At 38.7% G+C, this 11,053-nt stretch overlaps 1 protein-coding gene across 1 annotated transcript; it reads right to left on the bottom strand.

Annotated features, from left to right (window-relative positions):
• Window positions 1–4,794: 4,794 nt before the first annotated feature.
• On the bottom strand, window positions 4,795–10,852 carry LOC137404563 (biogenesis of lysosome-related organelles complex 1 subunit 6-like). Its single transcript, XM_068090790.1, has 4 exons — window positions 10,616–10,852; window positions 9,549–9,636; window positions 8,910–8,996; window positions 4,795–5,247 (listed from the first exon to the last, which is right to left on the bottom strand). Exons 1-4 carry the CDS (start codon window positions 10,846–10,848, stop codon window positions 4,966–4,968), a joined length of 690 nt encoding a protein of 229 aa, XP_067946891.1. The 5' UTR covers window positions 10,849–10,852; the 3' UTR covers window positions 4,795–4,965.
• Window positions 10,853–11,053: the final 201 nt, after the last annotated feature.

The following is an 11,053-nucleotide window of genomic DNA, read 5'->3' as shown; positions in this document are numbered from 1 at the left end:
TCAGCTATTGTTTTATATTTCTTGTTTCTGTTTTTGCTCATAATCTTATACTCCTAAAACAGGTGAGAATAGATCCACCTAGAGTGATCATATTCAACTGGTGGTTTGGAACAACCATTACAGAGGTAGTACATACACAGCCTGACAACCATTACAGAGGTAGTACATACACAGCCTGACAACCATTACAGAGGTAGTACATACACAGCCTGACAACCATTACAGAGGTAGTACATACACAGCCTGACAACCAACAAAGTAAGTAGATTGGTGGAAAGTTTAATCCGTCACAATAAAATTAATGATAGATTAACGCAGTAATATCATGAGTAGTTGTCTGATTGAAATTTACTAATTCTACAGATGGTATTACATAATATCCAATATTGATTAATAGCAGTATAAAGCTCTTTGCTGATCACTCCTTATTATATATTCACAAAACTGAAATAGAAATATAATACCTTGTTCACTTTTTAGAGAAAAAACACTCATTTATCAAAAGGTTAACAGTTAATGGCAAATGTTTGACAGCGCTAATAATAATAGCAATAATTATGACCTTTATCAGCAGTAGTTGTAAAATGTTGTAAACTAAATTTATTTGTGCAAATTTGAGGATCATGCTATAAAATATTTATTTAATTATAATAAACACTATATTTTAAAGATGTATGTGTAAGTACACTCATGTATATTTAGTTTTAGGCAAATGTTACCCAATATGAGTATGTTAGCGGTCTCAGATGAACGATATAATCCAGCTAAGTTCTCTAGTTCTTATGATAAAACAGAGTGACAGAGATGTCTAGTGTCAACAGAAGTTGTAGGTAAACTGAAACCAACCAGGAATTGCTGCTTTAAAAACTTGAGAGCCTCTCCAGCTTCTGCCACACTAAAGTTATTGTGATGATTACTGTCTAACTTGCAGGGTTCGATGGCAGCAGTTCATATTGCTCAGTGTCTAAGGTCGGTTATTCAAACCCCGGTGATTCCATTCAGGACTTTGTCTATGGCTCTCAACAGCAGTTATCTTCACCTGGAGTTCTTCCTATTACCTTGCTATCCGTCTCAGCCATGTGTAACCATAAGTTCATAGGTTTCGCTTTTAATAAGAAAATGGTCATAATAATAAAGAAATTAAAAGATTGCGGACTAGGTTGTTGCCATGGTAGGCTGAAAACAGCTGAAAAGGCTTGTTCTATCCAAAAGCCTTTGAATCCTGGTGACAATAAAATGACTATGTGGAAAAGTCTTTAGTTTCCTTGCAGCTTCTTGAACAAGGCAACCTCTAGTTCAACTGCACTGAAATACAAATATTATGCTCCATTTTGATCATGCAACGTCAGTATTTAAGACGGCCATTCAAGCTAAGTTTATAATTGAAAAGATAAAAGTTATGATTTTATAAAGTAGTTTGGAATAAATGGATTTTTCAATATTTTTAGATATTGCTCTAAAGAATGTCATGCAAACTTGAACTTTTTATGTAGCCTCGAAAACCTCACAGGGAGCAAAAGATTAGACTCGGTAACTGCAAGAACAACTTGGTCTAATCCTAGGCATTACAGCTAATCATATTCTCACCAGTGACTGGATAATAGTCTCATCGCTAGGGTCTCTCACGGCCAGGATGTCCGGTAGACTCTCACGAGAATATGATAACACGAATTCAACTCTTGAATATGCTATATACTCACTCTTTGTAACCTTGACTATTTTTCTGGTAGCAACGAGAAGATAAACTTAGCCCATGCAAACGGCTAATTATTAAAATATAGGAGCTTAATTGAGACTTAGTGGCTGGCTGTTTCCAGTGTATACATTCACCATAGGACTTTTATTTGGTAGCGGACTGACTGACCTGGATGTCAAAGCTGATCATGTGACAGACCTGGATGTTCCAAACTGATTGCCAGACAGTCGTGACTTTACGAGCAGAGCTCTACACTACCAACTGGCCATCTATTAGATTTAGGCATTATTAATTGAGTTCTCACTAGACATAGACTCCATAGACTCCCCATACCACACATGCATGTTATATGATCACACTATCATGACATAAGCTAATGTTGTAACTATCTTAGCAGTGTGCTGTTCAACAGACTCACAAATGCCAGACTGTCAGATGACCTGATGGCAAAACCAAACCTCACGTGTCGAGTCTTGTTGATGTTTTTCCGAAGTCTATTTTGCACTCCTTTTATAAAAGAAATGTAAATGCACGCAAAATGAGCCAAAAGAGATGTCGCTAGTAAAGGTGGACTACATATTACCGACAATGTAGATAAAGAAGACAAGTCCTACACCACAACACAGGAATGAATACTGTAGCAGTTATCAGTGAAGCTTTTAGCATTGCTTCATTTGCTGCCCTATTGTAGCAATACTTCTCAGCTGTTTAGAGTGCGCACCTACATTTAATTGTGTTGCTATGGTTACTCAATATTAGATCTCTAAATTTAGAGTTGTTTTTCCTTTCAAAAGCTAATTGTGAATTGTGAAGCACTGTTTTCCTGTGCCATCATGATTTTTTCTCCATTCCCTTGTGTCAGCTGTGGAGTATGATGTCTGCTTTATTTGTAAAGGTTATGTATTTCTAAGAATATTGTTGCACAAACAATGGCTCAGTGATCTTGGCAGGATAAATCTAAGCCCAGTGGCAAAGGAAACCTCGACAACAGGAGACATGCCCAGTTGCAGAGAGCTACATAAGGTTGGATACTGCTTCTGTCACCACTGGTGGTCTTTTATGAGAAATAAACTTAACTTCCTGTTTTGAGGTCAGGCGCTCTAGATCACAAAACCATCTAATCATCTCTTGCCAATTGAACTCAAGCTCACTCCAATTGCCTAACCTTAGCTTTAACAACTGTATTCCTTGACTCAAGTTTAACCCTTGAAGGTTAGTTTTATTTCATTATTGATCAATATCTACTGTAATATAACTTTATTTTGTTGAGGTTCTTCCAAGGTAGAAACTGAAATCTCGACTTATAAATACTCTTCAATAGATACAAACACTGAGCAAGCAGTCATCAGCCAGGTATATCACGGTTGGGTGCTGCCATCAGCTAGGCATGTCACGGTAGGGTGCAACCATCAGCTAGGCGTATCACAGTTGGGTGCAACCATTAGCTAGGCATATCGCGGTTGGGTGCTACCATCAGCTAGGCATATCATGGCTGAGTGCAACCATCAGCTGGCATGTCACGGCTGGGTGCTATCATCAGCTGGCATGTCACGGTTGGGTGCTGCCATCAGCTAGGCATATCACTGCTGAGTGCAACCATCAGCTAGGCGTATCACAGTTGGGTCCAACCATCAGCTAGGCGTATCACAGTTGGGTGCAACCATTAGCTAGGCATATCACGGTTGGGTGCTACCATCAGCTAGGCATATCACAGTTGGGTGCTGCCATCAGCTAAGCATATCACAGTTGGGTGCTGCCATCAGCTAAGCATATCACGGTTGGGTGCTGCCATCAGCTAGGCATATCATGGTTGGGTGCTGCCATCAGCTAGGTATATCACGGTTGGGTGCTACCATCAGCTGGCATGTCACAGTTGGGTGCTGCCATCAGCTAAGCATATCACGGTTGGGTGCTGCCATCAGCTAGGCATATCATGGTTGGGTGCAACCATCAGCTAGGGATATCACAGTTGGGTGCTGCCATCAGCTAGGCATGTCACGGCTGAGTGCTACCATCAGCTAGGTATGTCATGGCTGGGTGCTACCATTAGCTAGGCATGTCATGGCTGGGTGCTACCATCAGCTAGGCATGTCACGGTTGGGTGCAACCATCAGCTAGGCATTATCACTGCTGAGTGCAACCATCAGCTAGGCATGTCACGGTTGGGTGCTGCCATCAGTTAGACATGACACGGTTGGGTGCTACCATCAGCTCTACTATGAGTGTCTGCTAAGTAGCGCAGAACAGAAACTGATCATAAAAAGGCCATCATTTACGTTCACAACGAGCAAGACTTCCATATGCTTCTCATTTGTTTAGATTTCATGTAATTCAACTCTGGAACACTCAAGATGACATACAAAAGTAAAAAATAACCCAATTTTTATAATAAAAAAACCTGCTAGGGTTAGAAAAATACTTGCTGCATGCACTCGTATATGCATTTAATGATTGGCAAAAGTTACCCAACATGGATATTTTGTCAGTCTAAGATAAGTGATATCATTCAGCTCAGTTCTCTTGTTTCTATGATAAAACAGATAGTGACAGAGATGTCTAGTGTCAACAGCAGACGTAAGCAAACTGAAACCACTAAAGAGTGCCTGCTTTAAAAACTTTAGAGCATCTCCAGCATCTGTGATACTAAAGTTATTGTGATGATTACTGTCTCACTCACAGGGTTTAATGGCAGAAGTTCATATTGCTCATTTTGAGAATAAAAGAGAAACACTTTGACACCCAACACTAGTAATTCAGTAATTAGTAATGTTAGTTACTATTTTATGAATATACATAATAAAATCTAAAGTTCTACCGCTTTATTCCTACTAGTTATTCCTGCTGCCAGAGTAGGAGCTTCTGTACAATGCTGACTAATTTGAATGTCAAGTGTACTTTTATACAAAACAAGGGTTGAAGATATCGAGCATTCTGTAGAGACACAAGATACATAGATTTAAAATTTCTAGCCAAACAGAAGAACCAACAGAAATGTAACATCATACTTATACTCCACGGGAGCACAACTCCTCAAAGGCATGTTTCAAGTTCGACAGTGATATAAAATGCTCAAATGCATGACTTAGTACACCGGATGAATGAGACATTTATAGTTTTGGTAAAGAAAAACAGCTTCAGATAAGAGTTTTGTTATTTTTTGATCGCTTATATTATTTAACAAATAATAACTTATTGAACAAAATATGATGAAAATTTAATAAATCATTGATAACAAGACAATAGCTAATGAGATGCTAGCAAAGGAACTTCTAGTCAGCAGGCATTGTAGCGTCAACATGAGGCTTTGTAGGGTCAGCAGAGGGTTTTGCGGTGTCAGCAGGGCGCTTCACGGTGTCAGCAGGGGGTTTCATGGGGTCTGCAGGGGGCTTTGCCAGGTCAGCAGGAGGCTTCGCCGGGTCAGCAGGAGACTTTTTAGAGTCAGCAGCAGGCTGAGCAACAAGCAGGTTTTCTCTCTCTAATTCCCTTCTCTTTGCTTCCTCGTCTTCAACTAGTGAACGAGCTTTCCATTCCTGCAGCCGGACACACTGCTTCTACAGAACCATTGAACAACCTCTCAGTCACGTATGTCAGTGGATAGTTCTTTAAAACATCATAAGTAGTCAAATTAAATGTACAGTAAAACTTCGACATCTCAGGCTAATTTATTCCATATCTGTTTCATATGTCAAACCCAGTTTAGGTTAAAGCAAATATCCTTATAAAAATACATTTGATTTCATTCATTCCAGAGCCCAAAAACTTGACGATAAACAATTGTGGTAATTACATGTATGGCAGGTGTTCCTTGCCTGTCTTGACAAACTATTATCATGTTATATCTTATAAATGATAATCTAAGCAATTTACACACATATTTAACAATTTACAATTTAACACCCAATGGCTCTTTTCAGGGTCACCAATTATTACAAGAGTTGTACAAATTATGTTGCAAAAGCATCATAAAATTAATTAGTTTAAAATACAATAAGCAAATAACTAGGCTGACTTGATTTTTGTCAAGGTCAGTTGCCTATGCATTTTCATTGAAACAAATTTATTGCCAATTGCTGCTTATTGTAAAGTTGCTCTATGTTAATCGTTAGAAAATTCTGCATCTAATGTAATATGGTTTGTGGTGATTTCTAGCAATATTAAGGCAGCAAATCATCGCTACTAGCAAATGAATCTTAAAATATGAGATGGTCTCAAAATTTCTGAAGGCACTATATACCTAGATATACAAGGACTCTAACCTCAGAGTCCTTGTTGTCCTTAGCCTGTCTTGTCAAACTGTTGTTTTTGCAAAGTTTTTCCCCCGTCGCGCGGGCGAGCAACACAACAGCTTGTCACAAGACGTACTGCACCTACAGCTGCACTTATAGGGAGTTGTTCTCTTCCATCTATGCGGCTTGGTTGCGATGTTATATCGGTCGCTCCATTGGTAATCATAACTGATTTCGCGCAAAAATTTATGTGGAAAAAAATAAGATTACAACGTTTAATCAAAGACTGTTGGTTGTTTACAACTCTGCTGTAAACTTTAGTTAAACTTGAGAATAAAATAAATGGAAAATAATATTCATAAGAACAAATAAAACTGACTGATACAAAAATAGAAGTAAAACTGACTGAGCGCACAAATAACGACATGTTTAGTCGCTGTTGTTGCCTAAGTTCTCAAGTTTTACTAACGTTTACCGCAGAGACCGGTCGCTGGTTAAACGTTGTAATCTTTCTTTTTTTTCTACATAAATTTTTGCGCAAAATCCGTTATGATTACCAATGGAGCGACTGACATAACATCGCAACCAAGCCGCATTGAAGGAAGAGAACAACTCCCTATAAGTGCAGCTGATGCATCAGGTGCAGTACGTCTTGTGACAAGCTGTTGTGTTGCTCGCCCGCGCGACAGGGGAACAACTCCGCAAAAACAACAGTTTGTCAAGACAGGCGAAGGAGTTCCCAACCTATTTCATTCAGTTTCCCCCTTATGCCTTCTCATGAATTTGATTCCCAACATACTTTTAACTCACATGACTAAAAACAACCAATACAAATTATAATCCAGTTTTATTGTACATATCTAAACACATAACAAAATATAATTAATTTTTAATTTTTTATACAACGCGCATACAACACGCAACAATACATGACCTTCGGCATGGGGGTGAATTGGTTGATGACTAGACTAACTTATTATTCAATCAAAATCTGAATGGATGTGTTGACATATATCTGGGTTCTGACTACTAGCTCATTATTAGTAACTAGTGTTATAGATATAACCAAAATGTTAAATAATGAAACCCAAATCGCACAGCACTGCAGTACATAAAATAAAAATTTAACAATTCAGACACCTCTCTGTTCCCTCCTTGTATATTCAAAATTCCCCCTAAGAGGGAATTCCTCCCTAGTTGGGAACCCTTGAATTGTAGCATTAAAACAAAAGCATTATATAAAATTATGTAAAAATCAAAGGTTTACACTAAATAAAATGTTGATCAATAGCAGATAGTTTTATTGTCACACCATTTTTATATGAACAACAGGTGAGTTGAGGTATAACCACTGCTATACAGGATACAGATAAAGAGGTGGTGATATACTGCAGATAGAGAGTTGGTGACATACTGCAGATAGAGAGGTGGTGATATACTGCAGATAGAGAGGTGGTGATATACTGCAGATAAAGAGGTGGTGATATACTGCAGATAGAGAGGTGGTGATATACTGCAGATAGAGAGGTGGTGATATACTGCAGATAGAGAGGTGGTGATATACTGCAGATAGAGAGGTGGTGATATACTGCAGATAGAGAGGTGGTGATATACTGCAGATAAAGAGGTGGTGATATACTGCAGATGGAGAGGTGGTGATATACTGCAGATAAAGAGGTGGTGATATACTGCAGATAGAGAGGTGGTGATATACTGCGGATAGAGAGGTGGTGATATACTGCAGATAAAGAGGTGGTGATATACTGCAGATAAAAAGGTGGTGATATACTGCAGATAGAGAGGTGGTGATATACTGCAGATAAAGAGGTGGTGATATACTGCAGATAAAGAGGTGGTGATATACTGCAGATAAAGAGGTGGTGATATACTGCAGATAGAGAGGTGGTGATATACTGCAGATAGAGAGGTGGTGATATACTGCAGATAAAGAGGTGGTGATATACTGCAGATAAAGAGGTGGTGATATACTGCAGATAGAGAGGTGGTGATATACTGCAGATAGAGAGGTGGTGATATACTGCAGATAGAAAGGTGGTGATATACTGCAGATAGAGAGGTGGTGATATACTGCAGATAGAGAGGTGGTGATATACTGCAGATAAAGAGGTGGTGATATACTGCAGATAGAGAGGTGGTGATATACTGCAGATAGAGAGGTGGTGATATACTGCAGATAAAGAGGTGGTGATATACTGCAGATAGAGAGGTGGTGATATACTGCAGATAAAGAGGTGGTGATATACTGCAGATAGAGAGTTAGGCTAAATGACATCTTATATTCTTTCTTTCTTACGTTCTTATATTTGATATTTTTCATATATTATTTTTCATTATCACATTCCACCAGCTTTTACTCATTTCAGACAGTTTTTTTATTTACATTATCTTCATTATGATCACTACTAGATGACTCCATAAAGACAGCAAAAAATTGATCTAAAAACGCTTGATTTTTTATAGTTTTGTGCTTTAATTTTGAAAAAGATATTACCTTCTCGTCGTTTTACTATTACTACCACTCACACTAGTCATCAGGCAACCCATAATTAGGTACTACACGCTATGCAGATATGTTTTGTATTTCTTTTTACGAACTAACACAACATATGTGTTAGTTTGTGATACTGAGCATTATACAACGCAGATATAGTACTTGCTGCCACGTGTGGTACATCAACATATGATGATAGAGCTGCTGAAGATATACACATTAATAAAACATTATTCATGAAGATGCGCAGTGATTAACAAACCTGGGAAGATTAAGACCAACAGAGACAGATAATCAATTACTCTTATTACACGGCCATCTTAAACGCAGGTGGTAGGCGCATGTGCACTATTCTTGCTCTGGTTGGATCTGAGGACATTCCCACGGCTTTCGGATTGAGAGGTAAACGTATGACAATGGGCGAGCCAAAATAACTTAATAAATAGGAAAAGAATAGTCTGATTTGATAGAATACCTTTACTTTAGCTGTCCTCAGTGAAATACCATGCATCATCTTCTGTATCCTCAAGAGTTTGGAGTTATAGTTCCTACACTTGGACAACTGGAAAATAACATGAATTCAATAAGAGCATCCCGGAGCCCTCTGAGAGCAGCGGAGACATCCCGGAGCCCTCTGAGAGCGGCAGAGACATCCCAGAGCCCTCTGAGAGCGGCAGAGACATCCCGGAGCCCTCTGAGAGTGACAGAGACATCCCAGAGCCCTCTGAGAGCGGCAGAGACATCCCGGAGCCCTCTGAGAGCGGCAGAGACATCCCGGAGCCCTCTGAGAGCGACAGAGACATCCCAGAGCCCTCTGAGAGCGGCAGAGACATCCCGGAGCCCTCTGAGAGCGGCAGAGACAAACTTAGTGACAGCTTAAACTCACGAGTGTTCTATGTTACTATAAACATGAATTTCAAGTTATGTTATATACATATGCCCTGGTGATATGCGCATATGAGTTTATAAATGCTAGAACATTCTTACGTTGAAGTAAATGGGGTCACCTGTCTGCCCTCCTCAATTGCAGCATTAAAAAGGTAAGTCTAACAATTTAAAGAACTGGCTAGATTGTTGTTAGCTTCTACACAATTAAGAGACTGTTCACACTAACCATGTCTTCCATCTGATTGAAGCAGCTGCTGGCTGAGAACTTTTCATTCTCGTGCTGGAGGGACTCGAGAAGGACAACCTGATTGTTCCTGTAGTAGAAAACAAGAAAGAACTGAAGCTTAAATCAACCAGCCACTAGTAGGCATCCAACTAACTAGTAGTTAGAAATACATACCGTATATGGTATATGCAAACTTAGCAAGCAGTGGATTGTGCTCAAATTGTTCATAAAGTATTAGATGTTTCACTCGGTGATGAATACTGGCTTGAGATTGCATGCATTAATGGTTTAGGAATTTTGGCCTTTTTCTTTTAAATAAAACACTGTTCTGAGCTTGCATCACCAGTAATGACTATACTAACAGTGACCAAAAGAAAGAATAACTCCTAAAGACAAAATAGCTCCTGAAATTTTCTTTAAAAAAGGTCCGTGAAATAGAATGACCTGAAATTTAGTGATTCTACATAAGACTTGGCTGAATAGCATAATGGTAACAGATAGTTTCATCTGAGCATGGTCATACAGAACCTGTAAAAGACAAGCAGCATAAATTCTAACAGTTAGGCTATTTTATGCATGTTTTCCACCACCTAATCTTGTGATTACTAAATACTAGCAAGATAGTGAACTACCATCACTGTTTTCACTGAGTACTTGTTTATTTTACTTATTGTATTGATAAAGATTTCAGTTTACTCTACCAATCTAAATCATTCGAAAGAGCGCTCGCGAGAAGAAATAATAGCACAGGGAACAGTAATAATAACAGTAATAATAACAGTAATCATAATAATTACAAGCAACGACAACGGCTAATGTTCAACAACATTATTGGCTTTTTGCCATAAAACTCTACTTTGCAGCTACAACAAATGTTCAAAACTTGACCGTTTATGGTTATAACTCAAACATGATGACAACCAGATTCTTTGGTTAAAACAAGGGAAGGATTAGTAAATCGTAGTAAATTAGTAGGAAATAGTAAATTCTTTACTATTTCCTAGTACAGGATTAATCACCTAATGGCTTTCTAATGCACTTGTGATTGTTGTAGTCAATTCCCTTACATGAGCTCTTGTAGTTTATTTTTGTTAGTTTGAGATACTTCGGAAATGTGTTCCTTAGAGATCAAGGCAGCGTGCTCAGCAAACTTATCTCGGTCTATCAACTGTGCAGACGGCAAAGGATCCTTAGGTGAACCTTCTAGATCTGACAGTTGGTCAGAACTAGTCACCTCCTCTACGATGTGCGGTGCCGTCACTTCTGTGTCACAGGATTCTCCACTCGACGAATTCTCCATCGATTACAGCTAAAAATAGCGCTAATTTTCAACAAAATTCAGTGAAAAACTTAAAGCATGAGCTGAACAACCATATTTTACTAATCCATGCTAATCCAATACTAATCCATGCTTACTTGAGGTAGAAAAACTGGCATCTCTCTGTCCATACCTGATTGCTAGTGGTCTGTACAGTGTTATACTCAAACTGCATGTCATGTGCAGT

The sequence above is a fragment of the Watersipora subatra genome, chromosome 9 (genome assembly GCF_963576615.1).
Source record: "Watersipora subatra chromosome 9, tzWatSuba1.1, whole genome shotgun sequence".
Taxonomy (NCBI): domain Eukaryota; kingdom Metazoa; phylum Bryozoa; class Gymnolaemata; order Cheilostomatida; family Watersiporidae; genus Watersipora; species Watersipora subatra.
Note: the sequence above shows the minus strand (reverse complement) of the source record. Positions and strands in the feature narration are given on the sequence as shown.